General features: G+C 55.4%; 11 protein-coding genes across 14 annotated transcripts, besides 10 other annotated features; 5 read left to right on the plus strand and 6 right to left on the minus strand.

Annotated features, from left to right (window-relative positions):
• The first annotated feature begins 324 nt into the window (after positions 1–324).
• Positions 325–368: a tandem repeat.
• Positions 369–518: 150 nt separating this feature from the next.
• Positions 519–2,017, minus strand: EKO05_0002779 (uncharacterized protein; the record flags this gene model as incomplete). The annotated part of the gene is made up of 2 exons (XM_038937762.1): positions 519–691; positions 742–2,017. 2 exons carry the CDS (start codon positions 2,015–2,017, stop codon positions 519–521), a joined length of 1,449 nt encoding a protein of 482 aa, XP_038801355.1.
• A 637-nt stretch (positions 2,018–2,654) lies between these two features.
• On the minus strand, positions 2,655–4,690 carry EKO05_0002780 (uncharacterized protein; the record flags this gene model as incomplete). Its single annotated transcript, XM_038937949.1, has 8 exons — positions 2,655–2,692; positions 2,746–2,814; positions 2,865–3,606; positions 3,657–3,854; positions 3,910–4,254; positions 4,306–4,326; positions 4,377–4,449; positions 4,647–4,690. 8 exons carry the CDS (start codon positions 4,688–4,690, stop codon positions 2,655–2,657), a joined length of 1,530 nt encoding a protein of 509 aa, XP_038801356.1.
• Positions 4,691–7,234: 2,544 nt separating this feature from the next.
• Positions 7,235–7,732, minus strand: EKO05_0002781 (60S ribosomal protein L33B; the record flags this gene model as incomplete). Its single annotated transcript, XM_038937855.1, has 4 exons — positions 7,235–7,407; positions 7,469–7,563; positions 7,614–7,625; positions 7,683–7,732. 4 exons carry the CDS (start codon positions 7,730–7,732, stop codon positions 7,235–7,237), a joined length of 330 nt encoding a protein of 109 aa, XP_038801357.1.
• A 1,198-nt stretch (positions 7,733–8,930) lies between these two features.
• Positions 8,931–8,969: a tandem repeat.
• Positions 8,970–9,071: 102 nt separating this feature from the next.
• Positions 9,072–9,132: a tandem repeat.
• Positions 9,133–9,168: 36 nt separating this feature from the next.
• Positions 9,169–9,218: a tandem repeat.
• Positions 9,219–9,690: 472 nt separating this feature from the next.
• Positions 9,691–9,752: a tandem repeat.
• A 1,578-nt stretch (positions 9,753–11,330) lies between these two features.
• EKO05_0002782 (E3 SUMO-protein ligase pli1) lies at positions 11,331–13,384 on the minus strand (the record flags this gene model as incomplete). Of its 3 annotated transcripts, XM_059636009.1 has the most annotated exons (6): positions 11,331–11,351; positions 11,708–12,370; positions 12,429–12,769; positions 12,818–12,901; positions 12,958–13,176; positions 13,240–13,384. In XM_059636009.1, 6 exons carry the CDS (start codon positions 13,382–13,384, stop codon positions 11,331–11,333), a joined length of 1,473 nt encoding a protein of 490 aa, XP_059491992.1. The 3 variants fall into 3 exon arrangements, with proteins under 3 accessions (XP_059491992.1, XP_059491991.1, XP_059491993.1); XM_059636008.1 differs by having other exon boundaries at positions 11,331–12,370; XM_059636010.1 differs by having other exon boundaries at positions 11,331–12,901.
• A 606-nt stretch (positions 13,385–13,990) lies between these two features.
• On the plus strand, positions 13,991–14,437 carry EKO05_0002783 (uncharacterized protein; the record flags this gene model as incomplete). The annotated part of the gene is made up of 2 exons (XM_059636011.1): positions 13,991–14,168; positions 14,220–14,437. 2 exons carry the CDS (start codon positions 13,991–13,993, stop codon positions 14,435–14,437), a joined length of 396 nt encoding a protein of 131 aa, XP_059491994.1.
• Positions 14,438–14,478: 41 nt separating this feature from the next.
• Positions 14,479–14,652, plus strand: EKO05_0002784 (uncharacterized protein; the record flags this gene model as incomplete). The annotated part of the gene is made up of 1 exon (XM_038938166.2): positions 14,479–14,652. One exon carries the CDS (start codon positions 14,479–14,481, stop codon positions 14,650–14,652), a length of 174 nt encoding a protein of 57 aa, XP_038801359.2.
• Positions 14,653–14,936: 284 nt separating this feature from the next.
• Positions 14,937–14,971: a tandem repeat.
• A 497-nt stretch (positions 14,972–15,468) lies between these two features.
• Positions 15,469–15,521: a tandem repeat.
• Positions 15,522–15,732: 211 nt separating this feature from the next.
• Positions 15,733–18,088, minus strand: EKO05_0002785 (Alpha,alpha-trehalose phosphorylase (configuration-retaining); the record flags this gene model as incomplete). Its single annotated transcript, XM_038938018.2, has 4 exons — positions 15,733–17,071; positions 17,117–17,392; positions 17,438–17,895; positions 17,942–18,088. 4 exons carry the CDS (start codon positions 18,086–18,088, stop codon positions 15,733–15,735), a joined length of 2,220 nt encoding a protein of 739 aa, XP_038801360.2.
• Positions 18,089–19,113: 1,025 nt separating this feature from the next.
• Positions 19,114–19,214: a tandem repeat.
• A 119-nt stretch (positions 19,215–19,333) lies between these two features.
• EKO05_0002786 (uncharacterized protein) lies at positions 19,334–20,140 on the plus strand (the record flags this gene model as incomplete). The annotated part of the gene is made up of 1 exon (XM_059636012.1): positions 19,334–20,140. One exon carries the CDS (start codon positions 19,334–19,336, stop codon positions 20,138–20,140), a length of 807 nt encoding a protein of 268 aa, XP_059491995.1.
• Positions 19,791–19,892: a tandem repeat.
• Positions 19,997–20,059: a tandem repeat.
• A 48-nt stretch (positions 20,141–20,188) lies between the features above and the next one.
• Positions 20,189–22,300, plus strand: EKO05_0002787 (general transcription repressor; the record flags this gene model as incomplete). The annotated part of the gene is made up of 5 exons (XM_059636013.1): positions 20,189–20,324; positions 20,401–20,482; positions 20,543–20,859; positions 20,983–22,149; positions 22,200–22,300. The coding sequence occupies 5 exons, from the start codon at positions 20,189–20,191 to the stop codon at positions 22,298–22,300; spliced, it is 1,803 nt and encodes a 600-aa protein (XP_059491996.1).
• A 490-nt stretch (positions 22,301–22,790) lies between these two features.
• EKO05_0002788 (uncharacterized protein) lies at positions 22,791–23,726 on the minus strand (the record flags this gene model as incomplete). Of its 2 annotated transcripts, XM_059636014.1 has the most annotated exons (4): positions 22,791–23,349; positions 23,419–23,544; positions 23,603–23,618; positions 23,678–23,726. In XM_059636014.1, 4 exons carry the CDS (start codon positions 23,724–23,726, stop codon positions 22,791–22,793), a joined length of 750 nt encoding a protein of 249 aa, XP_059491997.1. The 2 variants fall into 2 exon arrangements, with proteins under 2 accessions (XP_059491997.1, XP_059491998.1); XM_059636015.1 differs by having other exon boundaries at positions 23,419–23,726.
• A 400-nt stretch (positions 23,727–24,126) lies between these two features.
• On the plus strand, positions 24,127–26,151 carry EKO05_0002789 (uncharacterized protein; the record flags this gene model as incomplete). Its single annotated transcript, XM_038945132.1, has 1 exon — positions 24,127–26,151. One exon carries the CDS (start codon positions 24,127–24,129, stop codon positions 26,149–26,151), a length of 2,025 nt encoding a protein of 674 aa, XP_038801363.1.
• Between the last annotated feature and the right edge of the window lie 90 nt (positions 26,152–26,241).

Below are 26,241 nucleotides of genomic sequence, written 5' to 3' on the forward strand. Positions count from 1 at the left end.
CCCTGCAAGCGTGTCGTCTTGTCAGGGACCACTCGCTGCGCCGATCACGCTGCTGTTGGCGAATTTCCAGAAGGGCATGCTCATTGGCTGTCAGCCATCTGGAGCTTGCGGCATGCTTCACTCGCCAACTCGTCGTCATTCGGTTTGCATTAGAAACGAAATTGCATGGAGAGCAACCACATGGCAATCTCGTTGGCATCCTTCTGCTCCACACTTGGTCTTGGTCGTCAGTCGTGGGCGATGCGGGCCGAGCACTCTGAAACCGCTACCCACATCACGTGCAAACCCTGGCATATCGTTACCAAAACTGATAATCCCCTTTCATGCTGAATGTGCTTGCTGCATGTGCTTGCTGCATGTGCTTGCTGAACGTGTTTGTTGAACGTGTTTGCTGAACGTGCTTGTTGAACGCCATGTTGAATGCTTTTGGTACTCTAGAACAGTCGTCTCTCTGTACGAAGAAACCTGGAAAATCTAAAAAATCTACAGCTCTTCCTCGAGAAACAACCAAGATGCTTCTAACCGTACAGCACTCTTGTGCGAATGCACGAAGACAGCCCCTGCAGACTGTGGAAGAGATCCCTAATCTCGCCCTCCTTGACATCGCTGAGATCCGCCATGAGGTACGCAACCTCGCCCCTTGAATCGGACATTTGCTTGTCAATGTTGTGGTTGAGCAGGATACCGTTGACTGCACAATGTTAGCCTTGCCTTCACTTTCCAGTCCATGTTCAGGCTCACCTTGTCGCAGCACGCCGGGGACGTTCTTGTGGATGTAGATGACGCGCATGCAGTTGGCCTCCTCGAGCGACAATCCTCTCAGATTTACCTCGGGCATGTTGACCGCGCCGAGTGTCGCGCCCTCGTTGACGTAGCGCACAAGAGCTGTTGAGACCTCGACACCGATAGCGCTCTGAGCCTCCTCGGTGCTACCACCAATGTGGGGTGTCAGGATGATGTTCTTGAGGCCAACCAGGTCTTTGGTCCATGAGTTTAGGTCATTGGTGAAGTAGTCGCCGTTGCCAGCTGGCTCGTGGGGGAAGACGTCGATGGCAGCACCGGCGAGCTTGCCTGAGCGTGAGGCCTCGATGAGGGCAGGGATATCCACAACGGTGCCGCGAGCGTTGTTGATGAGGTAGCTGCCCTTTTTCATCTTCTCAAACTGTTTGGCGCCAATGAGGTTCTTGGTGTCCGCTGTCGCGGGGACGTGGAGCGAGACGAAGTCGGCCTGCTCGAGCAGCTCATCGAGCGTCTCGACCTGGTGCGCTGTACCAAGACCCATCATGGTCACGACGTCGTAGTAGATGACCTGCATACCCATGGACTCGGCCAGCACGCTCAGCTGGCTACCGATGTGTCCATAACCGACTATGCCCAGTGTCTTGCCGCGAACCTCCCAGCAGCCCTTGCTAACCTTGTTCCATACACCGTTGTGCAGTTCCATCGAGCGGTCGCCCAGCTCACGAGCGAGCGCAACAATCTCCGAGATGACGAGCTCGGCGACGGAGCGAGAGTTGCTGAAGGGCGAGTTGAACACAGCGATACCGTTCTCGGCGGCCGTCTGGAGGTCGACCTGGTTCGTGCCGATGCAGAAGCAACCGATGACAATCAGGTTCTTGGCCTCCTCCAGCACCTTCTTGGTGAGCTTGGTCTTGGAGCGAATGCCGACGACCTGCACGTCGCGAATCTTCTCGATGAGCTGGTCCTCGGGCAGACTGCTCTTGATCGCCTCGACCTGGTAGCCCTGCTTCTTCAAAATCTCGATGCCGGCGACGTTGACGTTCTCCAGCAGCAGCACCTTGATCTCCTTTGTGTTGAAGGGCTTCAGGCGCTGGGCCAGCTGGTTGGCGGACAGTGTGCCAGCATTGCTGAAGCTGCCGGCGTGCTGCGGCGGCGGTCGGAAGCTGTTGGGCGGGCTGTGGAATTGAAGAGTTGGGCTGGTGCTGAGGGAGAGGCTGTTCGAGACCTGGCGCGCCAGGTTGCTGATGCCGCCTGCGATGTCTTGTGGAGGACTCATGGTGTAGGTGGTGCGGATATTGGCGGAGGTAGTCTACGGGAGATAAGCCGTAACTCGAATGGGTTGTCGAATCCGAGATCTGCAAGGGGTATATTAAATGCAGTGCCTCGTTTGCGTCTTCTCGAGTTTCGATGCGGGGGGTCTTGGAAAGTGTGTGGAGAGGTAATCACGAGGAAGAACAGCAGCAGCGTCAATTATTAACTACAATACCACGAGCAAGCCAGTCAGATCGAATCCACCCTTGGGACTGGGTGAGTAGTACGTCAGGCTAATTGTCACACTGACTCCAACAATCGACTCACGGGTTTCAAGACGCTCGAAGTTTTTTGCATGATGCAATCCCGCTAGGCCCCTCCATGCCGCCGGCATCGGCAGGTCGCGGCTCGTCGCTCGCACAGGGTCCATCACGCGTCGACTCTGAGCCCCGGCAGGCTGAGTCACCATGGTGCAATCGCCGACTTACGACAGACAAAACGCCGTTGCATTCATAATCTATGGATCCTGGCCCGATGCTCGCCTTTGCGCCTTTCCTGGCAGCGCTGGACAATCGCCGACCGAACTCTGCAAAATTGCTCATATATCCGGTCTCGTGACTCCGTTACTGTGGTATAACCAACTTTTCTGCATGAGGTGCAATCTACAACTTGCCCTCCTCTTGCATGGGCCATTGGTAGCCTGCGAGCGTGTTAGCGGATTGCGCAAGTCGTGGCACAGAGGTTAGGTCTTACCTGCTGCGTCGCTGAACTTGTATCCGTACGACGATGTGAAGTCATCCAGAACGGCAGGGCCGCGAGATCCTATGTTCCAAATTAGCATGACACTCCATACTGAGAATCGTGGTACGCACCATAGGGGTACTCCATGGGGATGATCTCCTTGTTGTCGTCGAGGTAGTGCAGGAGAGGCGAGAAGATCCTCCAGCTGGCGTCGAGCTCGTCATCACGGACAAAGTTGCTGTGGTCGCCCTTGAGCGCGTCAAGGATAAGGGACTCGTAAGCCTCAGGGATCTTGAGGTCCGAGAATCGCCGCCTGTAAGTAAGGTCGAGCTCTGTGACGACGGTCTGCATGCTGAGTCCGGGAAGCTTGGAGTTCATCTTGATGTAGACAGACTCGTTGGGCTGGACACGGATGACCAGCTCGTTACGAGGAATGTCCTTGAAGATGCCAGAGGTGACATCCTTGAACTGGATGCGGACCTCAGTCTTCTGCTCGTTGAGAGCCTTTCCTGCCTTCAGGATGAAAGGCACGCCGTCCCATCGCTCGTTCTTGATGTATGCGACCATCGAGGCGAATGTGGGGCATCGCGAGTCCTTGGGAACTGTGTCGTCCTCCTTGTAGCCGGGCTTCTGTCCGTCGAGCGACTTTCCGTACTGTCCGATGATGACGTTCTTGGGCTCGATTGCGGCCATGCCTCGCAGGACACGAACCTTCTCGTCACGGATGTCTTCTGCGGAGAAGGAGATGGGGCGCTCCATGGCCAGGAGGGTGAGGACCTGCAGTAAGTGGTTCTGCATGACATCACGGATGATGCCGAAGTCGTCGAAGTAACCACCACGGCCCTCCGTGCCGAACGGCTCCTTGAATGTGATCTACACGTAAATTAGGACTGACTTGCCTGAATGCAAGTGGCCTCTCGTACCTGAATGTTGTCGATGTGGTTCCTGTTCCAGGTTGCGCCGAAGAACTCGTTGCCGAACCTGAGGATCAAGATGTTCTTGACCATCTCCTTTCCGAGGTAGTGGTCGATACGGAAGAGCTCGTCTTCAGTCCAGTCGGGCGAGAGCGCCTTCTGGAGCTCGCGGGAGCTCTGCAGGTCCTTACCGAAGGGCTTCTCGACCTGTGCGCACGCGGTCAGCTTCAAAGTCCAGGGGAGCTGCAGGTAGCCGACTTACGATAACGCGGGAGATACCGTTTTTGGGGTAGTTGTTTCGCTTCAGGTGCTGCGAGACTGTGATGAAGACGCTGGGGGGAAGCGCCATGTAGAAGATGCGGTTGGTTTCCTTGCGACCGTTCTCGAGCTCACTAAGGTGCTTCTCGAGCTCGATGAACGACTCGTCCTTGTCGTACTGGCCGGAAACATACGAGCAGTAGCCGCAGAATTCCTCAAGCTGCTTCTCCAGCTCCTGTGTGGGGGTCTTGATGTAGGACTTGACGCGCTTGAGGTACTCCTCGTGGTCCATCTTTGTGCGCGCATATCCGACGATGCGAATGTTCTTGGGGAGGAAGTTGTTGCGGTGCTGGGTACAATATCAATACTGGACATGCTGGCGACCGACGGCGTGACTTACAAGACCGAAGAGGGCAGGGAACTAGAGGCTGGTCAGTTGAGCTTCGTCCGGTTGGGCGCTCGAGTGCTTACGGTCTTCTTCTTGGCCAGGTCACCGGACGCGCCGAGGACTACGATGATGGTGTTGTCCTTGAGCTCCATGGTGCTGGAGCCAGATTTAGTCAGCGCATGATTCCTCGATACTCGTCAGGCGCACTCCCTGCGTGGCCGCCGTGCTACCCCTCCGTCGACGTCTAGATGTCCACCACGCTCCGCTCTGAACATCAACACCACGGCAAATATCTCGGCAGGATCTGCGATAGCACGGCCGAGGCAGAGAACGGAGCAGCAAAACAAACGTACCCGGCATTGGCCTCGACCTCAGGCTGAATAACAGTGTCCGCCATAGTAATCGCCGGTAGTGGGGGGACTGTGGTTGACAGTGTTGAGTGTTGAGGAGCGCGGTGGGGTGGGGTATCAAGGGCAATTGGGTGTTATGGGGAAGGAAGGAGGAACACGTCTCGAGGTGAAGTGCGGAAGACGCGGATGAATTGTTGGCTGGAGGAAAAGCTTCGACGTGGTGGGGTTTATTCGGGGCCCTGGTTTTAGCTCTATGCAGTAGACGTGGTGTTTGTGACGTTATGGGCGCGTTCTCAATTTCGCCGCCAGAGCTCCAATGATGACGATTTGTTCGAGGAACACGGTCCACGAAATCTTACATTGCGCATGCTCCAACCTCTTTGAGCTCTTTATCAGTAAACACCCAGGTCGCCCAGTATCACTAAGCCGCTGCACGTCTTGCAAAGCATCTCCGGCGCCAGCCAGAACCCACATTGCTCGCCGGAGCCTTGCTTGCTAACGCCGAGTGCGAAACCCCACCGCCCTCCGTGATCTGTGCAGCAGCAACTGCTTCACTGGCAGTGCCGAGAATTATGCGAATCATTTGGCCGTCTGCAGAGCTACAGGCTATTATTACATGTGCAGGCAGGACTCGTTTCAAGCTGTTGCAATTTCTCATTCTACGCGCGAATGCCGCACAACAGGGCCTCGGAATCAACAACTCGCTGTAGTAAATACTATTGCATCGCGAAACGGGTGCACAGGTATCAGCAGGCCTCAGGACGTCCGGACTGCTGCTGGGTGCCCAGAAATCCTCCGGCCCCTCTTCAGCGGTCCACGGGACCTTGTTGAGGCCCTAGCCGCCCGACAAGGCTGCAGGTCATTGACAGCATCTCGTCTCTGTTGGCACCACGCGAGCATCTGCTTAGCCGTGCCCACCGGGTCTGCCCCCCAAGACGGCGTCTTGAGCGTGGGATCTGTACCGGGAGCATGTTGTGGTCGCTCGCTCAGCATCGACACGATCAAGTTATTCAGCATCCTGCCGGGCCGATAGGTGTATATCGGCGAATTCACCGTGCAGCTCGGTATCGAAGAACAGTGTCATCTTGCAGGTCCTGCCTGTATCGTGAATCAGAGCAATAAGCAACAACAAAGATTCAGTCTTGACCCTGATGATTTTTGTACTTTTCTCCAAAGGTTTCGTCGAGCAAACTCGCTAGGTTGGCGCAAGCTCCCCAGGCGCGTCTCGCACGCAAACATGCACACGATACCGACGGCTGATTACATATTCACTGAATGCAGTAATTAAGTGCAAGCTATATGCGCAGTCAATACGTACAAGGCAAACCGGCTGAGCAGTTATCATATGTTACATGTACAGACACTCGATGTGGCCGGCCGGCAGACTCAATCAATTGACATTATGTTGTAGGACACTGTGCACTTATCCACTCACGAGCAGAACAGTCTCGCGCGATAATTGAGAGGGGAAAGTTGGAGGCAGTCAAGGCCGAGACAGAAGAGAATCTACATTGAATAGAACTTTAGAGACAGTAGCTTGGTGGGTGCGGTCACCAAGTACAAGGGTATCCAGCATCAGCAGCTCATGGTAAAGACAAGGCTATCGTTGACTTAGTCCGCGACAACAGATCGCATATCGATGACCTGTCCTGCATGTGGTGGGTCACAGCCTGATGATTATCGCCGCGTCATGTGACGTCTTTAAGCGAGCACAGTCGCGTTGGTGAAGGTCATGCCAAGGATCGCGGCATGACGATATGTCTCCCGCTCATAGCTGTTGGCTATCTCAGGCTTTGTTTTCTGAAACGCTGTTGTGGTAGTCCAACCTGTCCGTCATCAGGAGCAGCGTTTGTGATATGCTGCAGTGTCATCTCCTCGTCTTCAAGCGCTCTCGGTCTTGTAAAGAATGTTTCCAGACCGTAGTTGTTCCATACACCACTCTAATAACGTTGCCGACAAGTCTATGGCAGGTGGTGCAGTCTTCTTGGCGTCGTCCTGACAAGGTTGTCCTAACCGGTTTGCTAAAGTATCGTAGTAGACTTCGATCAGATGCTCAGTAAGGAAACGGGCGACTGGTCCCTGTCCTACGAGCAGGAAGTCGATAGCTACGCCGCACAGCGACAGTTGGAGTGAGTTGCAGGCGTCCGTAAGCAAGATGAACCAGGTCGATGACTATCGTAGTGTTTCGGTTGTCTCGACGACGATCGGAAGCAGTAAACCTGTGAAGAATCGACCTACGCCTATTAGCTCCCTATCAGTATCACGTCTGCATCCTGTCGGCTCCAACGAAGAGATCTGCCTTGCGCTATCCATCACAGTGCCACTAGACGGAAAGGGTTGATCATTTTCCATTGATCTTGGGAGGAATCTTGATTGATTTTGCCATTGCCTTGTCATGGATTTCCGAAAACAATGACACCGTTAACCAGCCTGAACATGCCATGTAAATGAAACTGTGCATGAAAGCCTCCCCGCTGTCGTGTTGCTTCGTTCCGATGCCGTTGCCGGGTTTTGCGCCGTGTCACTAACCGCTCCATCGCTCATCATCTACCAATCGTTCGTTCGTCTCGTCCCCTGACATGTGGCCGAAATTATATCGAAGAAGGGTAAAGCATGACGCGGACGGAGGCACCGAAGGACTTGGGAGGGAGGTTCGACCTGAACTTGGCGCGGACAACGCCCGAGTTGCCGTGAGGCCTGGTGACCTTGCCCCAGATGACGCGGATCTTGGAGCCCTGGATGGCGCGCTGGGCACGGTAGACGTCTGCGCACTCATTAACCTCCATGTTCCCACGCTGGTGCTCCCTTGGATTTGTTGTACGTACATGCTACGCGCTTACCGGCGTACCATTGTGCGGCGGCGGTGTCGTCAACACCCTCGAGCTTGAGCAGGGAGGTGCCGGGGTTGGTGTTGCGCTTTCTGTGGCCATGTGAGCGGAGAACTGCAGTGCAGTGCGGATTCAGTCGTACCCTCGCTGGTAGCTGTGGCCCTGTTAGCGATGCGTTCAATCCGAGATAGGCGGCTCGGGGCGCACTCACGAAATGTGCTTTCCCTTGACGTAGAGACGGTGAGACTTGTTGTCAGACATGGCGAATGATTCCTGGCCTCCGGCGTGTGTGTGGGAAAGTGACGGGAACCGTGGTGCTGCTGGTTAGTTGATTGCCGGGTATCGCGAGGAGTCAAATTTGGTCGATTGCGATTGTGCAGCACTAAGCGAGCGCCCATGTCACATGACGGAGCTAGCCCCACGACCTCACCAAAATCACTACGGACTCCTCGAATATTAAGCTATCAGTCTATAAACTAGAATCGCTCCGAAGCTCCGTGTTGACAATACGTCGATATCCCTGATCCTCACAACGCTTCACATACGCATGTCTGCACGTGAATTGAATGATGTCAACGAGCAGTCTTTTCCGCAGAACCCGTATCTAAGAGAATTTGCACGTTGATGCTGTCAGCCCTAGTACTTTTTGTATTCAGATAGCAGAATTTTGCCATTTGCACTTCTGCTGAGCTCTCGCAGTGGCTTGCAGGACGAATCTGGTTATGTTGTCGACAAGTTGTGGCGCCTCAGTGCATGACAGACACGCAAGTACTGCACGAAAGGCGCATAAGCATTTGCATTCAAATAAGCGTAGAAGCAACTCCATCATAACAGCACATAGCCTTATTCGCTTTCAACCACGCCACCTCCAAACCACTCTTTGATCTCGTGCCCGTCTATTATAATAATTCTTCTTCGCACCATCTCGCTGTACACACACACCTCTTCCAAAACATCAGGCTTCCGGATTCGGACTTGCGACAGAATACACTCTTCGAGCATATCTCCGCTCTTTGATCCAGAGCTTTGTGCCAGTAGTCGCATCACTTTATTCGACCTTGTTGAACCGCTGATCGTTCAGGTAGTCCCTATGTCACCGAGTTCTGATCCTATGAACCGCGTGCTCGACGCTAACACTGCAACGCCAAAGATCGATGCCCCTTTGTAGCGCATTCGAACACACCTCGCTCTAGGCATCATCACACCGTCTCGCTATCATGTAGTTAAATCAAGGACATTCTTCTCAAGCAGTTGCCGTAGCCAGCATCCCATCAACGAGGTTGTACTCACGCTAGTCCCCACCAACCAAGCCAAATCCAACCCCAGCAGAAACATACACCTACCATTCTCTCCGAATAAGCCGAATAAGCGCCATTCAGCACATTCCATGTTCACAGGGGGGAAACGGATTAACAGCCCAAACCCTTCAGGCATGGGATGTAGTGTCGGGCGCAGTCGTAACACAACCACAACTACAACTATAACTACAGACAGCAACAGCGCCCGCTCATAGCAGAGCAAGCACAAGCACCCCAAAACGCTATGTTTACAATCAGCCAGCTAGGAGTGTGCACTATTTTCGGTGTGTATAGTAGGCTTGAGTGTGTAGTGTGGTGTGTAGTGTGGTGTGTAGTGTGGTGTGTAGTGTGGTGTGTAGTGTGGTGTACGGTACACAATGTACAATCAGCGTAAAGCATACACAAAACAACCACTCCATCACAACACAACACAACACGACACAACAACACCTCGCAGATCATGGCTTTGCAACACAGACATGTATGTCGCGTGTGCGGATGTGTGGTTTCGCGACGGAGTGGGAGGTGCAGTGAATAAATCCACAGGCCGTGCATGTCTTGCCACGAGTTCCAATTGCGCGGATCGAGAGTTGGGAAAGTAATGCATGTCTTGCTTTAAGCTGTACACTACAGGCCATCACGTAGTTTGGTATCGGAAAGTTCTGGGGAAAGATGGTGGTGTGGTGGATTTTCAGCGTGATAGATGTAGGGTGGTGAAAGCGAGGCTTCGGCCGACGTTGCGGTGGATTCCAACTACTCACGGTGTTCAACAGGTCTATATACTGGTCCGTGTATGCGAATCTTGTGATTGCGATGGTGTTACTTCCTCGTTCTAATTTAATGACAATTGACTTTCAGCTGCTTGTCTGGTTCTCTATTGTTACCCACACACACACCTACACACCTCACAACAACTACCTCACAACAACAACAACAACAACAACAACAACAACAACAACAACAACAACAACAACAACAACAACCCCCGCTCGACTCTCAAGATGCTGCGCCAGCGCACTCAAAGTCGCGAATCGCCTCTCCTTCTCCCCACCAACCTTCTTTACACTGTCAATGGGCAGAGCGGACACCTCAGTGGATAAGTATGCGTGCTGGGTGGTGGTGATAGTGGTGATAGTGACTGGCTGCTTTCGAGTAAACTCCAACGCTCCATACTATTCAGCGAACCGTCTTCAGAAGCCAGCGGCGCGAAGGACTCACACTCGCCCTCTCTTTCCACATCAGGGACCAGCACCGCGTCGTCAAACCTCGGTGCTGGCGCCGTGTTCTGTAGGGGAGGAGCAGGGGGGCGGTGCTGCAGTGCTGGGCCGCTGGTAATGATGTTATTTTCATCGAGGGATCGGACGAGAGCATACAGCTCATTCCTTGTCATGCCTGAGCGACAGCTGCCGTTTTCCAGGTGATGGAGCAGAGCCGACGGGGCGGAGAAGATTTCCCGCACTTTGTAGACAAAAGGCAGCGCAGGGCGCTGAGGGGCCTGTGTTTGATCGAGTTGCGGTGCTGGTCGAGGGATCGCGCGCTCTGGAAGGGCTGTGTGCAGTCGGTACACTCATGCATGACGGCGGGTGCTGCTGTGACGGAGAGTTTTCGGTGCACACTGCTCGCCAGGTGAGTGATGAGAGCGCAGACATCGTTAAAAGAGGTTACAGTCGCAGCATTTAGATTCAGAGACGTGGACGGTGGTCCTCTGGTGGAAGCTAGGGCTGTCTTGGACTGAAAGCGCAAGTCACACACCGAGCAATAGCAATGCCCAGTGGCGATGTGGTGGTTGCGGAGGATGTCGATGCAATCGCAGACCGTGCCGCAATCGCCGCATTTTTCGGCCTTGGACTTGGACGAGTTTAAAGGTTTGTTGGGATGTCTGCAGTGTGTTCCGCAGCGCTGAGATGGGAAGTGACCTCGTGCTATTCGATGTTCTTCCAGATCGATGGCTCGAGTGTAACTCTGACCACAGAAACACTCGAACGGAGGAGGCTGCATGACTGTGGTTGTAGGCTGAAGCTGGTGATGGTGAGTTTGAGTTAAATGCAAAAATCTCTTGTTTCCTACCAAACGGGCTGGACCCGAAGAGAAGGAGCCATGTTTCCCTGGAGCAGTGAGTTTGGTTCCTGCGGTCGACCAGAACGTGCTTAGCCTCGCTCATCGACTTCCACTGCGCAATTTTTTCTTCCCACGATAGCTCTGCGGTATGCATTCACACGAAGATCGCTGTTTAAGTAAGTCGTCGGTGGTATAGTTCGATCGTTGTTCTGCATCTGCTGTACTGCCAACTCTGCTCTTCATAGACATCCTGGGTTCGCTCTTCCAGGTTACTGGAACCAAAACCCCACTAAAAGAAATGAACATGCTTAGGTATCTCAAATATTCGAATCCACCGTGCGCCGCGCTCGGCAACGCTGATCCTTACCATGACATCCATACGCCCGTGCTAAAATCCAAGACACAATAGACCAGAGAGAGCGGAAAGAGGGACAGCTCAGTCGATAGCTCGCACAACTCTTGCGGAGCCAACGCTCTATACTGAGTGGAGAACTAGGCGGCACCTATATCGCTTCTGCCCTTGCCTGAAGACGATATTAGTTCAGCCGTGTGACAAATGAAAGTATATGTGGTACAAAGACGCGCACATGTATCAAGGGGAGGAGCCGAGATAGGCAGGGTATCGGGATGAGCCTGAGCCAGAGCCGGTGTAGTCTTGGGGCTGCGGTCGTGTGCCTGGGAGCGGTGGCCTATAGACATCCCATCCTTCGGGCCTGGTGTAGGGAGTGTGGGGGCGGGGTGGGTAGTCCAAGCGTGACCCTGAAGGTGGGGTGCGATACGAGGAGGAATACTCATCGTACTGTGAGGGACGGGGAATGGGGGGAGGAAGCTCGTAGCGACGGGACGGTTCAGGAAGGCTGGTTGGGGGTCGGTACGCTACCTTTTTAGCCGGCCGTGGAGGCTCGTCATCATCGCTCAACGTCAGGTCCACAACTTCTGACTTTCGCTTCGTCCCCGATCTAGGCGCCGCCGATGGTTCTCTGGATGGCATCGGGGGCGTGCTGAGGTATGTGGGTGTTTGTACGGCTTCGCTCTTGATGGAGGCGACACGGTAGTCTGGAATCTCAACCAGATCGTCGTCACTGTCGTCCGCCACGGCGGCTCCGTTCTTCCTAGGAGGCGAGGCGGCCTTTTCCGTCGACCACTCGCCTGTGGGGCTTATTGTGACCTGATCGGCATTCTTGACCTTGGCCAGGATCTCCTCGACGTACTGGTCTACAGCAAGGCCGTTGAAGTGGACCGTTTTGCTACAGATGGGGCAGATCCAGGTCGGCGCTTGCTCCTGTAACTGCAAAAACGACTCGGCATCGAAGCACTGGTTGTGCGTGCACACGGTGGACCGACAGGGTATGCTGATTCGTAATGTGGAGATGGGGTCCTTCAGCGACATGACACTCGACCCAACCTCGATGTCAGGATCGGCCGCCTTGGCCTTCATCTCGTTGAGCACCGACTGTTTTGAGATGACGTGCTTCCCTGCGATCTGTTTTGTCAGGTCTGCTGCAGAGTGCTTCTTCACCATGTATACAAACAAATTGTACTTCTACCAGCAGAGTCAGCGCGTGTGCGTGCTGCGAGGGTGGCACAGGGGGTAAAGAAACCTCGTGTTGAGTTGAACTTGCCTTGTGCGTAAGGGCATATGTGACGACGAGATGGTTACGGTAGTTGGCGGGTGAGATGCGGACGAAATTGGTAATGTCTGCAGGACGCGTGGAGCCGGGCTTGTTCTTGAGGCCCTTGTAGTTGGCCTTGACCTCGTCACCGTTGATGCGCACTTCTATCTGCGCGGGGAAGGTGATGTCAGTGCGAGCAAAGGGCGGGAGTGGTGCCTCGAGCGCGGAGAACAACAGCAGGCGCAGTGATGGATCTGACTTGAGACGCGCGCCAATCTGCTCGTTGATGATCAGGTTCCGGGTGCAGTTCTGGCGGTGGCTTGGCGACGCTTGACGAGGTTAGCTGGGGTGCCATGGGGAAGGGTAGGTGGACGTGCCTTCAAGGGTGATGTTGGTCAGCACCAGCTCGCGCACCTCGAAGAAGGGGCTGTCTTTGAAGAAGTAGGAGGGTGCAGCAGGGCCTAGGTCACACTTAGTCGCGTTGCTCGCATGCGGTCGACGAACAGCAGAAGCGTACGGGGTGGTGGCAGTTGGTGGAGGGCACTGAACTGGCTGGCGCTCGAGTAGCCATTGGTCGGTGTGTGCGCGTTCATGGCAGGCGGGGCGGGATTGGGCAAGGTCGGGGCCGTGGGACTGCTGCTGCTGGTGGGCGTGGGTGCCTCGCCGTGGTTCTGGACCCTGAAGTGCAAGCGCCGCAGCGTCTCGGTGTTGGCCGTGTTCACGGCGCTGTTGATGACTGGTGAGGGTGAGGTTAGCACAGCACCCGGGGCGCACCTGGGACGTCTCGACGTGGACGTACGGCTAATCACGCGCGTCTGCAGGGCGGCCTTGTTCCCCGTCTGCGAAAGGCCCTCCTCTTTCAGGATCTTCTTCAGGTCGTTGTTGATGAGCGTCTTGGAGCGCTCCGTGATGCCGGCCGCCAGATGGTGCAGGCTGGACGCCATGGCGTGTGCGTCGCCCGTGATGGCGGTGGTTGGCCGTGGATGGCGGCGGGCGGTGGGCGGCGGGAGAGAGGTGCTAGCAGGTAGACGCTTCTCGGCGAGACATGGAGGGCCGCGGTAGGAGAGGCTGCTGCGGGGTGGGTGAGAGAAGGCTGTTGCCGCAGGGTATCAAGAATTGCGATCCCAGTGGCTCGCGGGTGTTGGGTCGCGGCTTCCTTGGATGCTGGACGCTGGATGGTGAAGGACACGCGCTGAGCACTGGGCAGACAGCCACAGGAGCGGCAGAGTCGAGGGCCTTGCTGCAGCGCGAGATTGTTATACCGACGGTCGAGTCGACGTGCTTCCAGCGTCTCTCGCAGCGCCCGCGTCCCCAGCTCTTGGTCGCAAAGTCAGCGTCACCGGCGGCCACGACCTGAGTGCACGGCCCACGAGCTGACTCGGCCCACTGCAATCGATAGCCGTCTCGCCACCAGAATTTCTTCGGCCGCTTGGTCCCTGCCTGCCTGGCCGCTGGTCCCTTGCGCTTGTGAACTTTTCCCCTCCACGCTCGGCCAGCAACCACCACGCCCTTCACCCACACCCTTCCGCACCAAGCACACAACCACCGCAATGGCAAAGGGACTCCGCGCATCCACCGAGAGGGCGAACCGCAGGAAGCTGCGCGCAAACGTCTTTGGCCCCGTCGAGAAGGCCCGCGCCGACCGCCTCCACGCAAAGCTCCTCGCAACCATCAATTCCGAGAAGCCCGCGCCGCCCGAGAAGAAGCAGATGGACGTCGATGAAGAGGGTATGGATCCACCCGCCTCATCCTGCCTGCCTCGCGCTAACGACACAGCAGCTGCCACAGAAGCAAAGGAGGATCTCTCAAAAGGTTCGTTCTTCCTCGCTGCTCCCGTCCCACAGTCCTTGTCCCACTCCAGCACCTGCAGCCCTGTGCCAGACGACTGCGACATGCGCAACTTCTGCTTCTACCTGGGCCTCAGCGCAGACATTGTCGGCTTCACGCCCGCCGGACATCTGCAATTCGCCTTTGACTCGCTTCCACCTTCGACCTGAACGCTGGAACCGAGCAAAAGGCTAACCATCACTCTCCAGACATGGATGTCGACGCCAAGTCGTCCGCAAAGAAGCCCAACCGCGGCCAGAACGACCGCAGGACGAAGAACCAGCGCGCCCGCAAGCCGAGAAACTCGATGACCTTCCCCTCGAGCCGCGGCAAGGGCGCCCTGAAGCCCTTCACTGGCAAGGGCCGAGTCAGCAAGCGCAAGTAGACGGGAGCAACTGCGACGACACCTCCCTTCTCACCGGCGTTTGGGGAAACAAAATGCATTGCAGGCGTTTGATTAGTTGCTGTGAAACGACAGCTGGTTGGAATGATACCACGTCCGTAGGGACCTCTCTGCTAGAGTACGCAACACCACAAGTTTATCACCACGTCTGTCTTAGTGTATCTCTGCAAACCTCCAGAGGTGTTATTGCGTGATTGTAATTACACCCTCTCTCCTAGCCAACCAACACCACGGCCACAGCACCTACCATCCGCCATGCTAGTCGCAAAAAAAGAAAAAAAAAGGAAAAAAGAAAAAAAAACAGAGACACGCATGCCATAACATCGACAGGACCCGTACATCCAATCTCCACACCACCCGACCCAACAGCCAGGACACGCAAGCACGCCCTCTCTTCCCGTGGATACAGCTAGCCATGGCACTCATCTTAGAACACTACATTCCGCATCAACGTTGGGCTATGGAGTTGGAGGTGAGCAGTGAAGAAGACAAGACGCTGTGTCTATTAGTTTATTTTTTGATTTGATCTAGTGGCGTGTATGCTAGTGATGTGTTTTACTGTTGTGTATTACTGTTATATATAGCCATCTCTTATAGTATTCCAAGACTGAGATTTGTAAGAGTATATCAAGTAGAAGATAGACATTGAATAGCTTACAACAGAGGGCTTTGTTAATGCGCTTATTATGTTTAGAGTTTGCTATTTTAGTGTAATAAAAAGCTTTTGTGCAACTAGAGGTAGTGAAGAAGAGAGGACGCTGTGTCTGTTAGTTTGGTTTGGTTTAGTTGAGTAGCATATATTCTATTGTTGTGTATTAATTTTATGTATTGCCATCTCTTATAGTATTGTAGGACTGAGATTTGTAAGAGTATATTGAGTAGAAGATAGTTGTGGAATTGCTTTTAAAAAAAAGTTTAGTTAATACGCTTGTTGGGTTTAGAGCTTACTGTTCATATGCAACAGGAAATGCTTCAGTGCGAGTGGCTTTTATCTCTTAACAACTCTAACGCATGGTATCCAGTCATTACAGTCTCGATGGAAAAATTACGTCGTTCCCCGCCTCACCACGCCTCGCTCCCCCGCCGGCTGCGGCTCGCCTGGTGCGTCAAGTCCAGCTTCTCGCTCTCGCGCTTGAGCGTCGTCTCCCCATCTGCGGGCTTGTACGGATAGCCGGCCTTGTTGCGGGCCATGTCGTTGATCCAACGACTGTTGGGCTCGACTTTCCTCGACCCGTTGGCGAGCTCGTCGGCGAGATACAGCCAGCTCAGGGCGTTGCCGACGGTGCTGACCTCGTCGCTGACGTGGTTGCCGGCGTAATCGGACATCTTGATGTACGCCTCCTCGTCGGTGAAGAGGTGGTTGAGGTAGTTGGCGACGACGTCGTGCTCGCCCACGTCGACCAGGAAGCCCGACTTGCCATGCTCGACTTGCAGAGGGATACCGCCGCGGCGCGTCGCGATGATGGGCACGCCGTGGTGCAGGGCCTCCGAGACCTTGACTTCGAAGCCCTCGCGCGTCGAGAGCTGGAGCGCGACATGGGCGTTTGCCATGATTACGTTGAGGAACTGGTCGACGGGGCCAATGCGCATGACAACCACGTCGTCTTTGATGTCGGCGTAGAGTTCGTTGAGCTGCTTGTCAGTCGCGTCGAAAATGATGGTCGCGTCAGGGTCGTCGATCGCTCCGTGGCCGGCAATGACGAGTTGGGGCACTTTCTCAATCGGTTGGTCTTTCATGTACTCTCGTCGGAGAACTGCGTACGAGGCCAGAACGTCGTCGATGCCTTTTGCAGGATCGAAACGTGCAATCTGCGTGATGTACGGACGCGCTGGATAGGCAAGGCGGTTGGCACCCTTGTCGAGGCATGACATCTCAAACTGATGCATGTAGTACTGTGCGTCCCAATCGTCGAGGTTCTTGTTGAGACCATCGAGCCAATCTGTAGTGGCGGGGAGGTAGCCAACCTTCTCCGTCGATACGTTCTTGGGCACGAATTCGCGAACAGGGTGGCTGATGAAGGCGTCACAATCTTTGACGTTGTTCCACACCCAGTTCCAAACCTCGGCGGTTGGCGTGTCTTCCTGATCCGCTAGGTCTGCACGTACTTGGATGTGGCTGCGGAAGATTACAGGACGGGTCGGGTCCTGCTCCTTTGCGATCCTGACGAGAGAGGGCATCTGCGGATCGTCGACGATGATGACATCGGCGCCACCGTCTGAGCGAGGGGCAAGAGGTCCACCTTTAGCTATCCAGTATCGCTCAGCATTCTGCCTAGCCCACTCGTCGAGGATGTCGATTGATTTCTGATCAAGACGAAGGCCTGTTTTTTCCACTCCCTGGAGGATGTTGTGGTTGTTCTTGGTGATACGAAAGACTGCAGGCTTAGGCTTGGGGACATACCTGTATCTGTGAGTATGCGTCAGGTGATGTGCGTGACTTACTTACCACTTGCAGTCAACATCGATCAACCGCAGGAAGCGGATCAGCGCGTGCCGCATCAAGGCAACACCACCGCCCTGGGGAGTACTGTTGAAGAAGGCAATCTTGGTGCCGTTCTTCTTGAGCGAATCTGCATAGACCATGGTCGCTGCGTACGTGTTGGGATGGACAGTCTTACGGTAAGTTGGCTCATCTGCAATCTGGGCCGCGCCATTACTGTCGACACCAACTTGATTCCGATAAACAACTTCGAGGCGAGGCTGGTTGGCCCTGCCAAAATATCTGCACGTGTTAGACAGAAGATAGCAGTGTCACTTTGAATCTTACCCCAGAGCCTTTCTCACCACTGCATCGGCCTCTTCATCCACCATCATATACTTCGGTGCATCTGGGCTGCCAGTGTTGTCCTTTCCAGAGCTAGGCTCGAGCACCAGAGGGACGATATCTAGTTCGAGCCATAGGCGTGCTGGCAATTGCGGACACGTCTGGACGGCTTTGGTCGTCAAGCCGGCACCAACGAACTTGTAGTAGTGTTCATCTCGGTAGTGCTTGATCTTGCTGATGACATCTTCTGCAAAGAACTCGGCACGCTGCTCAGCGGTTGCAGGGGTGGTAGCCCCCGAGCCTGATTCGGACGTTGCGGCTGAGGAGTCGGAGCTGCTGCTCGAATCCCCGCCAATGGACGTGGTCGCAAAGTCAATGGAATAAGTGCCGTCGTGGATGACGAAAGCAACCTCAACCGCATTGTTGAGCCTGTCGGCGACAGCTATACCGATGTATACAGCCTGGGGAACGTCAGCTTGTGTGTGGTGGTCGCAGAGCCTGACCCACCTCAAGCCTGGTGGAGGTTGTCTTGTCTTCGCCCGCCAGCTTTTGCTTGACCGACGTCTTTGCCATGAAGGCATTGCGAGTTTTTTGGCGGGCCATTGCTGGACGCTGTGGGAGAGAGAAGTGGTGGAATGGAATGGTACCTTGCATTTAGTACGGCGGTTGTCTTGGTTCTAAGTATCGAATGATTTAATCTGTGACGTAAGCTAACGTGATACTTCCTAATCAGGTAGACTGTACACAGCGAGCAGTGGACTTCAGGAATCCGAACGTAGTGGTACAAGAATATTATTTACGGATAGAGTGTACATGACAGCAAGACGCAGGCTTATAAGCAGCGAGTACCGGTCGTGACTTGATGGCTTCCATCATCTGCGTGTGACTGCGGCGGGAAGGCGAGCAGCTGCGCGTCCGATGGCTGGCTGCCGTCTGCTGGCTGAGTGAATGCAACGGCATGTTGTCTGGCCGGGAGACCATCGACCATTGACGGATGGCATTCGAGTGGGTCTCGAAAACATCCCTGGGCGTGCGACACTCGGCACGTACCAGCGAGGGACAAGTCTGCCAGGATCAGCGGTGAAGCACAGTCATGGGGAGACGACAAGCTGTGGTTATCGTGGCGAAACAGGGTCAGGAATATCAGAGCTGTACGAAGTAGACGCGGGCGGGATGAGGTGACGACAGGCGCGCTAGAGCCGCCCACGACCGCTCATCCCACGGAGATGGCTACATGAACATGCACCACGACGAGTGCACCATGGCATTGTGGCGCTGCGGCGAAGAGCTCCGGGGGTCGGTTGACATGAACGAGTTTTCACGCCTGTGATCTGCCAATGGCGGGAAGCGCAGTCACGCAAGCGGCAGGAGATGCAGTGGATGGAGCTGAGCGCTGTCTGTCGCGTGGACGGACGCAGTGAATCAGCGCCCTGTCGCCTGCGTCGCTGCCTCTACAACGGAAGCCTCATGGAAGCGCAGGGCGTGTTGTCATGAGGATGTGTGTGTGTGGGTGCGCGGGGGATGATGCCGAGATGAGAGGAGACGATGGATGGCATTGATGCTTACCATTTGGTAGCACTGCGAGCTTGCACGTGACACAGTAATGAGTGCAGTGGGGGCCAAGACATGGAGGTGGTCAGCGACTAAGCTCAACTGTGACAACTGTGTCGATTGTGTCGACTGTGTCAATTGCGTCAACTGCGTCAACTGCGTTAACCACGTCAACTGCGTTCACCACGTCAACTGCGTCAACCGTGTCAACCGTGTCAACTGTGTCAACCGTGTCCACACTGGGGCCATGCAGTGTTCCTGTTGCTCAAGCGCGCCGACACTGGGGCCTTGCAGCGCTGCAGGAGCAGCCTAGCACAACGCACGAGCACGTTGCAGGGTTGGTTGCAGATGAGAGATGCAGTCTCTACACAGGAAACACAGACGATGGATGAGGTCTCTGGATACGAAACATGGATGCAGACTCCAAGCACGGACGATGAACCAGGTCTGAACACCAAGGGCAAGGGCGGAGGGGGACTCCAAGGCTCAAGCACAGATGTGGATGGAGAGCGTTCTGAGCGCACTGGCGGTGTTGGCGAGATGGTGGCGGTGCGCGGTGCTTGCCGAGTTTGCCCCAGAGGCGCTGGACCGCGGCTGGGCCAGGGCGCCAGGGCGGTGCCGGCGGTCATGTTTCGAAGTGTCGAGTGCGTGCAGCGCAGCCGAGCATGCGGGAAGCGCACAGGCCAGGGCGCTCGAGATCCACTTGTCCATCACGTTTCCATTTCCATTTCCAGGCGCAACCTCTCCCGTTCGGTTCGGTTCGTGTTCTGTCTGCCCTCCAACCCTCACCGCGCCTGCACACACGCGCACCTGCACCTGCACCTGCACCCGCACCTGCACCTGCACCCGCACCCGCACCCGCACCCGCACCCGCACCCGCACCCGAACCCGCACCCGCACCCGCACCACCGCCTCTGCCTCCATCTCGACTCTCTCCGGCGCGTCCATCCCAGGGCCGGCCCGCGTACACGCTCCCACTCCAGCAGCTGTTGTTCGCTGCGCGCCTTGGCCGCCAGCCCTGCCAGCCCTGCCAGCCTTGCCAGCTCTGTCAGCTCTGTCAGCTCTGCCAGCTCTCGCCCGCCGCGTAGGCTTCACCCCGGCCGCCGCAGTCCCGATCCCACCCCCAATCCGCCGCAGCCGAGCCAGCGCGCTTGAGCAGACGTGCAGGCAGCATCTCGCTCTCCTGACCTCGCAGCACCGACGATGAACCACGGCTACCCGCCCCCGCGCGCCATGGTGCCCCAAGGCGGGCCCAGCCAGCGCCTGAACGAGCTGCTCGACAACATCCGGACCGAGTTCGAGACCGAGTCGCAGCGCAGCGTCGACTACGAGGGCCAGAGTAAGTGACTTCGCTGCACTGCGATTGCGCCCATGTCCGCACGCCATGGCCATGGCGACACTAACTCGCGCCCCAGTCACCCGTCACATCCAGGAGATCGAGCTGATCCGCAACAAAGTCTACGCGCTCGACACCCAGCACAACCAGATGAAGGCCAAGTACGCCCATGCCCCCTTCGCCCTGCCCTCACCGCGCCCTTGCGCTAACACGCCATGCAGGTACGAAGACCGAATCGCCCAGCTCGAGCGCGAACTCGAGCAGCGCGGCGGCCCCAGCCAGAGCGCCCACCACCACGGCCCCTCGCAGCCCCAGCCGCCGCAGATTGGACACGGGCCGAGCAATCTCTTCGGCGGCATCATGGCAGGCAGCGCCAACCAGGGCGGCCCCGGACTGGCCCCTCCGCCCCAGGACGCCAACCCTCCCCACGGCATGCCTCCGCAGCTGGGAGGTGGCCCGCAAGGCCCGCCAGGTCTCAACCCTGCGCCGGGCCCGCCACAGCATTTTGGTGGGTACCAGCCAGGTCCTTCGGCCAACGGTGAGCTTCACGCTCTTTCCCTTTCTCTTCTCCATGGAGCCCGACTGCCTGGTAGACAAGCCGTCGCCCGTTTACCATCGCCTTCACTCCATACCGCCGCACAAGCTGACTAACCGTGTCCAGGTTACGGCCAGCCCCCACAACCTACAGCCTCCCCCAGCGGCGGCAAGCGCCCAGGTCCTCCTCGCGGTCCTCCTGGAGGCCCTGCGACGCCTCAGCAGAACAATCCAGCGCCCTACCCTGGCTCGCCCCAGGTGCCTCGCCCCACCCCACCCCCCCACCACCAGCAGAATGCCCTGATGGCTCAGCACCAGGTCCCGGTGCCCCTGGCCCACAGCAACACCCTGGCCGACTTGGACGTCGAGCAGCTGCCCGCGCACTACAAGAAGGAGGGCGACGACTGGTACGCCGTCTTCAACCCCCGCGCCAGGCGCGTGCTTGACGTGGACCTGATTCACAATCTGCCCCATCAGAGCGTCGTGTGCTGCGTGCGCTTCAGTCTGGATGGCCGCTACGTCGCCACTGGTTGCAACCGCTCTGCCCAGATCTTCGACGTCGAAACTGGAAACCCTGTCGCGCACCTCCAAGACGGCAGTCTCCCCGAGGATGGCGATCTCTACATCAGGAGCGTGTGCTTCAGCCCCAGCGGCCAGTACCTGGCTACCGGCGCCGAGGACAAGGTCATTCGTGTCTGGGACATTGCCACGCGCACCATCAAGCACCAGTTCACTGGCCACGAGCAGGACATTTATAGCTTGGACTTCGCCCGCAACGGCAGGATCATTGCCTCCGGTTCCGGCGATCGCAGCGTCCGCCTGTGGGACCTCGAGTCCAACTCGCAGATCGCAAACTTCTCCATTGAAGATGGCGTCACCACCGTTGCCATCTCCCCTGATAACCTCTTTGTCGCAGCCGGTTCGCTGGATAAGAGCGTCCGCGTTTGGGACATTCAGAGCGGACAGCTCGTCGTTCGCCTCGAGGGCGAGTCTGGTCACAAGGATAGCGTCTACAGTGTTGCATTTGCTCCTTCAGGCGGTAGACTCGTCAGTGGTTCTCTCGACAAGACTATCAAGATGTGGGAGTTGACCACGCCCTCACGCTTCGTGCCCGGAAGCGCCCCCAGTGGCAAATGCGTTCGCACCTTCGAGGGTCACAAGGACTTCGTTCTCAGTGTCGCGCTTACACCGCACGGCGACTGGGTGCTCAGTGGTTCCAAGGACCGAGGTGTGCAGTTCTGGGACCCTCACACAGGTGTCGCGCAGCTCATGTTGCAGGGACACAAGAACTCGGGCATGTTCCATCCCCCTCTGCACCAAGTCCTTTCAGCTAACTTTCAACAGTCATCTCTGTCGCCCCCAGCCCAACAGGTGGCGTCTTCGCTACCGGCTCCGGTGACATGCGCGCCCGTATCTGGAAATTCGACAGGTACAACGGCCCTTAGTCGGACCCTGACCTCGTCGACGACCCCACGGGATCCACGCGCATCAAACAAGAGGCCACGGAGACGGACGTACCGCTCACACACCGCGAGACGACAGCAGAGCTGGACACGAAGATGCAGCAAGTCGTGCTCGAGCTGTAGACATGGCCAAGCAGGACCGCGCAGCGAGAGACGGAGAGATATGAGTTTTTTCTTTATACCACATAAACTACTAAAAGGGGGGCCTTTGGTCAAGCCAGTCAGTCGGGAGTTGTCTCTGTCATTGTTTTACGAGCTTGGATGGGCTGGAATACCTTTATTGGGGATTGTGTCGCTTTCTCTCAATGTCTATTGTAGGATTCTTAGGCACGAATCTTATCGTGATGATTTTTACCTTGACTTGATTTTCTTGCTGCTCTACATGGGTGAATTGACCTCCAAAGACCATCGAGCACGCACTGCTTCGAAGGTGCAGTGTATTTGCCATGGTACATGCACAAGACACCGTTGCCTACACTAGACGAATGGCACCTTCCCTGGCCTCACCTCGAACAGACTGATTTCTCGGAGCTCCCACAGGTACTGTCAAGACCATCGGTTCGATAGCGGTCCCCCCAAGGGCCACACTGTATACCCAACGGTGCCGCTTTACCCAGGCTGCAGCGCATAAAAACGCAGCGATTGCAAACATGCCTGCTACGACGAGATAGAAAATTCGTACATTCTGCCCGGCTTCATAACCCATTGGCACTGGCTCAAACCACCCAACCGTGAGATGTACACAGCAGAGTATGTCCACTGCGATTCGTATCTTGAAGTCAGAAGGGCTCCGGGTTACATGCGCGGAAAAGATGCTGGAGCACGCCAGGTACATAGTCACATTGAGAAGTGACAGCTCCACAAACTCTCTGAACCAGAGATCAAGCTCGATGCTGCCTGGAGGATACATGAAGTCGCTAATGGCGACGTGTGTGATGAACACAACCCACGATGCCATACCGAGATACAGGAACGGGGTGCGGCGGACATAGTGAGGGAGCTCCAAAGCTAGGGGAGCAAGCGGGAAGAGACTATTGAAGATCAGAAATGGAGGGTGCCGATGTACGAGCGGTATTCGAAGCACGAGGGCCTGTACTTACAGAGCGCGCACCAAGGACTCAACGAGATACCATGCTGATGCTGCGACATCTGATACATGGAAGAGGTATGCAACCAGTAAAGGTACGCCTATCAGGTACAGTGACGTCGCTGCAACTGTGGACATCCTGTTGCATGCATTAGAAACCTCACCCATTAAGCAACTTGGTCGATGGGGCAAATCACCACTGCGCATAGATCGCTGGTTCACACTCTTAGCATTCTGGCTCCCTTCTTTCAGATCTTAGCAGTAGCACTCACTCAGGTTTCGTAGCCTTAGATCAGTCTTTACATTCTCCTGCAGACCCATAGTGCGCTGGGACGGCTTTGATGAAGGTAGCAGCGTCTGTGTGCACCCTAGCTACTGTTTAGAGATTATCACCTGTCGGAACGTGTGACTGGTACGTGCAAGCAGAATAGGGGGACAATCGTAAATGGCAGGTGTATGAAGATGATGCAGCGAAATCTTACAGGAGGATCGAAGTTGTGATGGAATGTCTGTCCGGAATTCAGAGCGGTAAGAGCTCGGTGCTAATTGGCTCATGTTATGGCCCCCAGGGTGTCTAGGGGGATCAGCTCCGAAGTATATCGTAGTATAATCCTAATGATCTCTGAAAGGAAAGGACAGTCCCGCCTTGTGCGAATATCCCCAGACTTGTGGTTGAATGTGTTTGCCTCCTTTGTAAGGGGTTGATGCAAGATCGTTCACGATGACGTCCACTCCGCTTGACGCCCAGAGACGACTTTACCAACCTCTCCGAGGCTCTTCAATTCGACTTCTCTCCATCAAACCCGGGTTTCCTTCAGAAGATATAGAATGTGGCTTCGTCACTGTATCCGACCTTCATGAGTCGCCATCTTACGACGCGCTTTCGTACGTCTGGGGAGAGGAACTGCACGCAGATCCAATTATTTGCAATGGGGTTGAGACGGTTATCACAAAACAGCTTGCCGATGCTTTGACGCACCTGCGACGCTTTCCAGGATCGGGCTCAGCCAGTCCCTGGGATAAAGACCATCCTTTGCTGTCGAGCAAAAACGCGTGGAATGGCTTTGCAAGAAACCGTCACGAGCACTACGAGGAGAGAGTTGAAGCGCATGAGGCGTTGCTATGGGTTGACGCACTTTGCATCAACCAAAAAGATGGCGATGAGAGAGCAAACCAAGTAAAGATGATGGGACAGATATACGCACGCGCGCAAAATGTCAAGATCTGGCTCGGTAAAGAGCACAAAGAACCACCTGCCTTTGTCGCGTCACTCGGAATACAAAGGGCGGGCCTGCAATCGAATGCGCATATCGGCACATACGGAGGGATACCGATCGCGCTCTCTTTCATCGCGCAAGCCCTAAGAAATGCCAAAGGACCCAGAAATAGATTGGCCGCTATCAAACCCACTGGTGATTCGGCTCACCGCAACATAGCGTACGGGTTTCCGCCACCTGATGCACCAGAATGGGATGTTGTACGAAACTTCTTCACGAACGCCTGGTTCGAACGAGTGTGGGTCGTACAAGAGGCAGTGCTAGCCAGCAAGGCAACGGTGCTTATAGGCGATTGGGAGATTGAATGGGCTGCTATTGGCCAAGCAGCGGTTTGGTTTCGATCCAAGGGCTATGCCATCCCGACAGTGCTCAAGTATCAACTGCGAGATCAGCAAGATCTTTTGCCTGTATCCAAGTCAGCTTCCGTTTGGATGTTGTGCTTATGGCCCAGCAACAAGGTTCCGTTGTTGGATCTGCTCCGAGAGTTTCGCACCAGGAAAGCTACGAATCCTGTTGACAAAGTCTATGCAACGTTTGGAATGGCGGACGAACTGCAACTCATGGATAAGCATGGATTCCATGGACTTGTCGAGCCGGACTACTTGTCCAAGACTGTTCTTGATGTCTATCGAGACATTGCCAAGTTCTTGATCATTGAGCACGGAAATTTAGATGTTCTGTCTGAGGCAGAGACAACTTCATCAATGTCAGGTTGGCCATCATGGGTTCCTGATTGGCGTTACGAAAAAGCCTCGAACGCGCTTTTGACTAGGCAAACTGCCGGCATATATAATGCGAGCAATGAATTGCCATTGGCGATTGGTATCAGCAACAACGTTAATGCGCTGACACTCCAAGGGCTTGAGGTGGATGTCATCATGGCTTATGGCGAGAGGCTCGCAAGCTACGGCTTCGGTGCAGTCACGTACCAGGAAGAGCTGGATTTTGTGCGAGCCGCATGGACACTACTAGTGCGTCGACCCACCAATAAATCATGCCAATTTGAAGCCGGCGACCTAGCAGGCGCCTTCATTCAGACGCTGACCACAGGCGTCAACAACGCGTACCGGCCTATCCATGAAGATCCAAGCTTCCTGGACGACGCCTTGTATTGGTTCACACAACACGCTCCGAAGACGATCCCTAGCGTGCCATTTTCCCAACGCTTGAAGTGGAAGATGCAGAGAACACCCGATTCAGGGCGATTTCATGAAGCATTTGTGCGAGCTTGCGTTGACAGACGATTCTTCGTAACCAAGAATGGGTCCATGGGTATTGGTTCGAACGCTCTGAAAGAGGGTGATGTTGTCGTTGTTCTTTTTGGTGGAAATGTGCCTTATCTCTTGAGGCCCGTGGATTCTGGGTACAAGTTCCTCGGGGAATGCTACGTGCCCGGGCTGATGGACGGAGAGGCAGCAGTGCCCTGGAGGCAGGCTGGGAGTAAAAGAACCTTTTTTGAGCTCGCTTAAGGCATGGGTAACGCGGAAAGTTTTGTGTTGCCAGGCCTTGTTCTTGATCGAAGTTTTGCCCCTGCTTGGTTACACGTTCAAGGTGCACAA

Source organism: Ascochyta rabiei, chromosome 4 (genome assembly GCF_004011695.2).
Source record: "Ascochyta rabiei chromosome 4, complete sequence".
Classification (NCBI taxonomy): Eukaryota; Fungi; Ascomycota; class Dothideomycetes; order Pleosporales; family Didymellaceae; genus Ascochyta; species Ascochyta rabiei.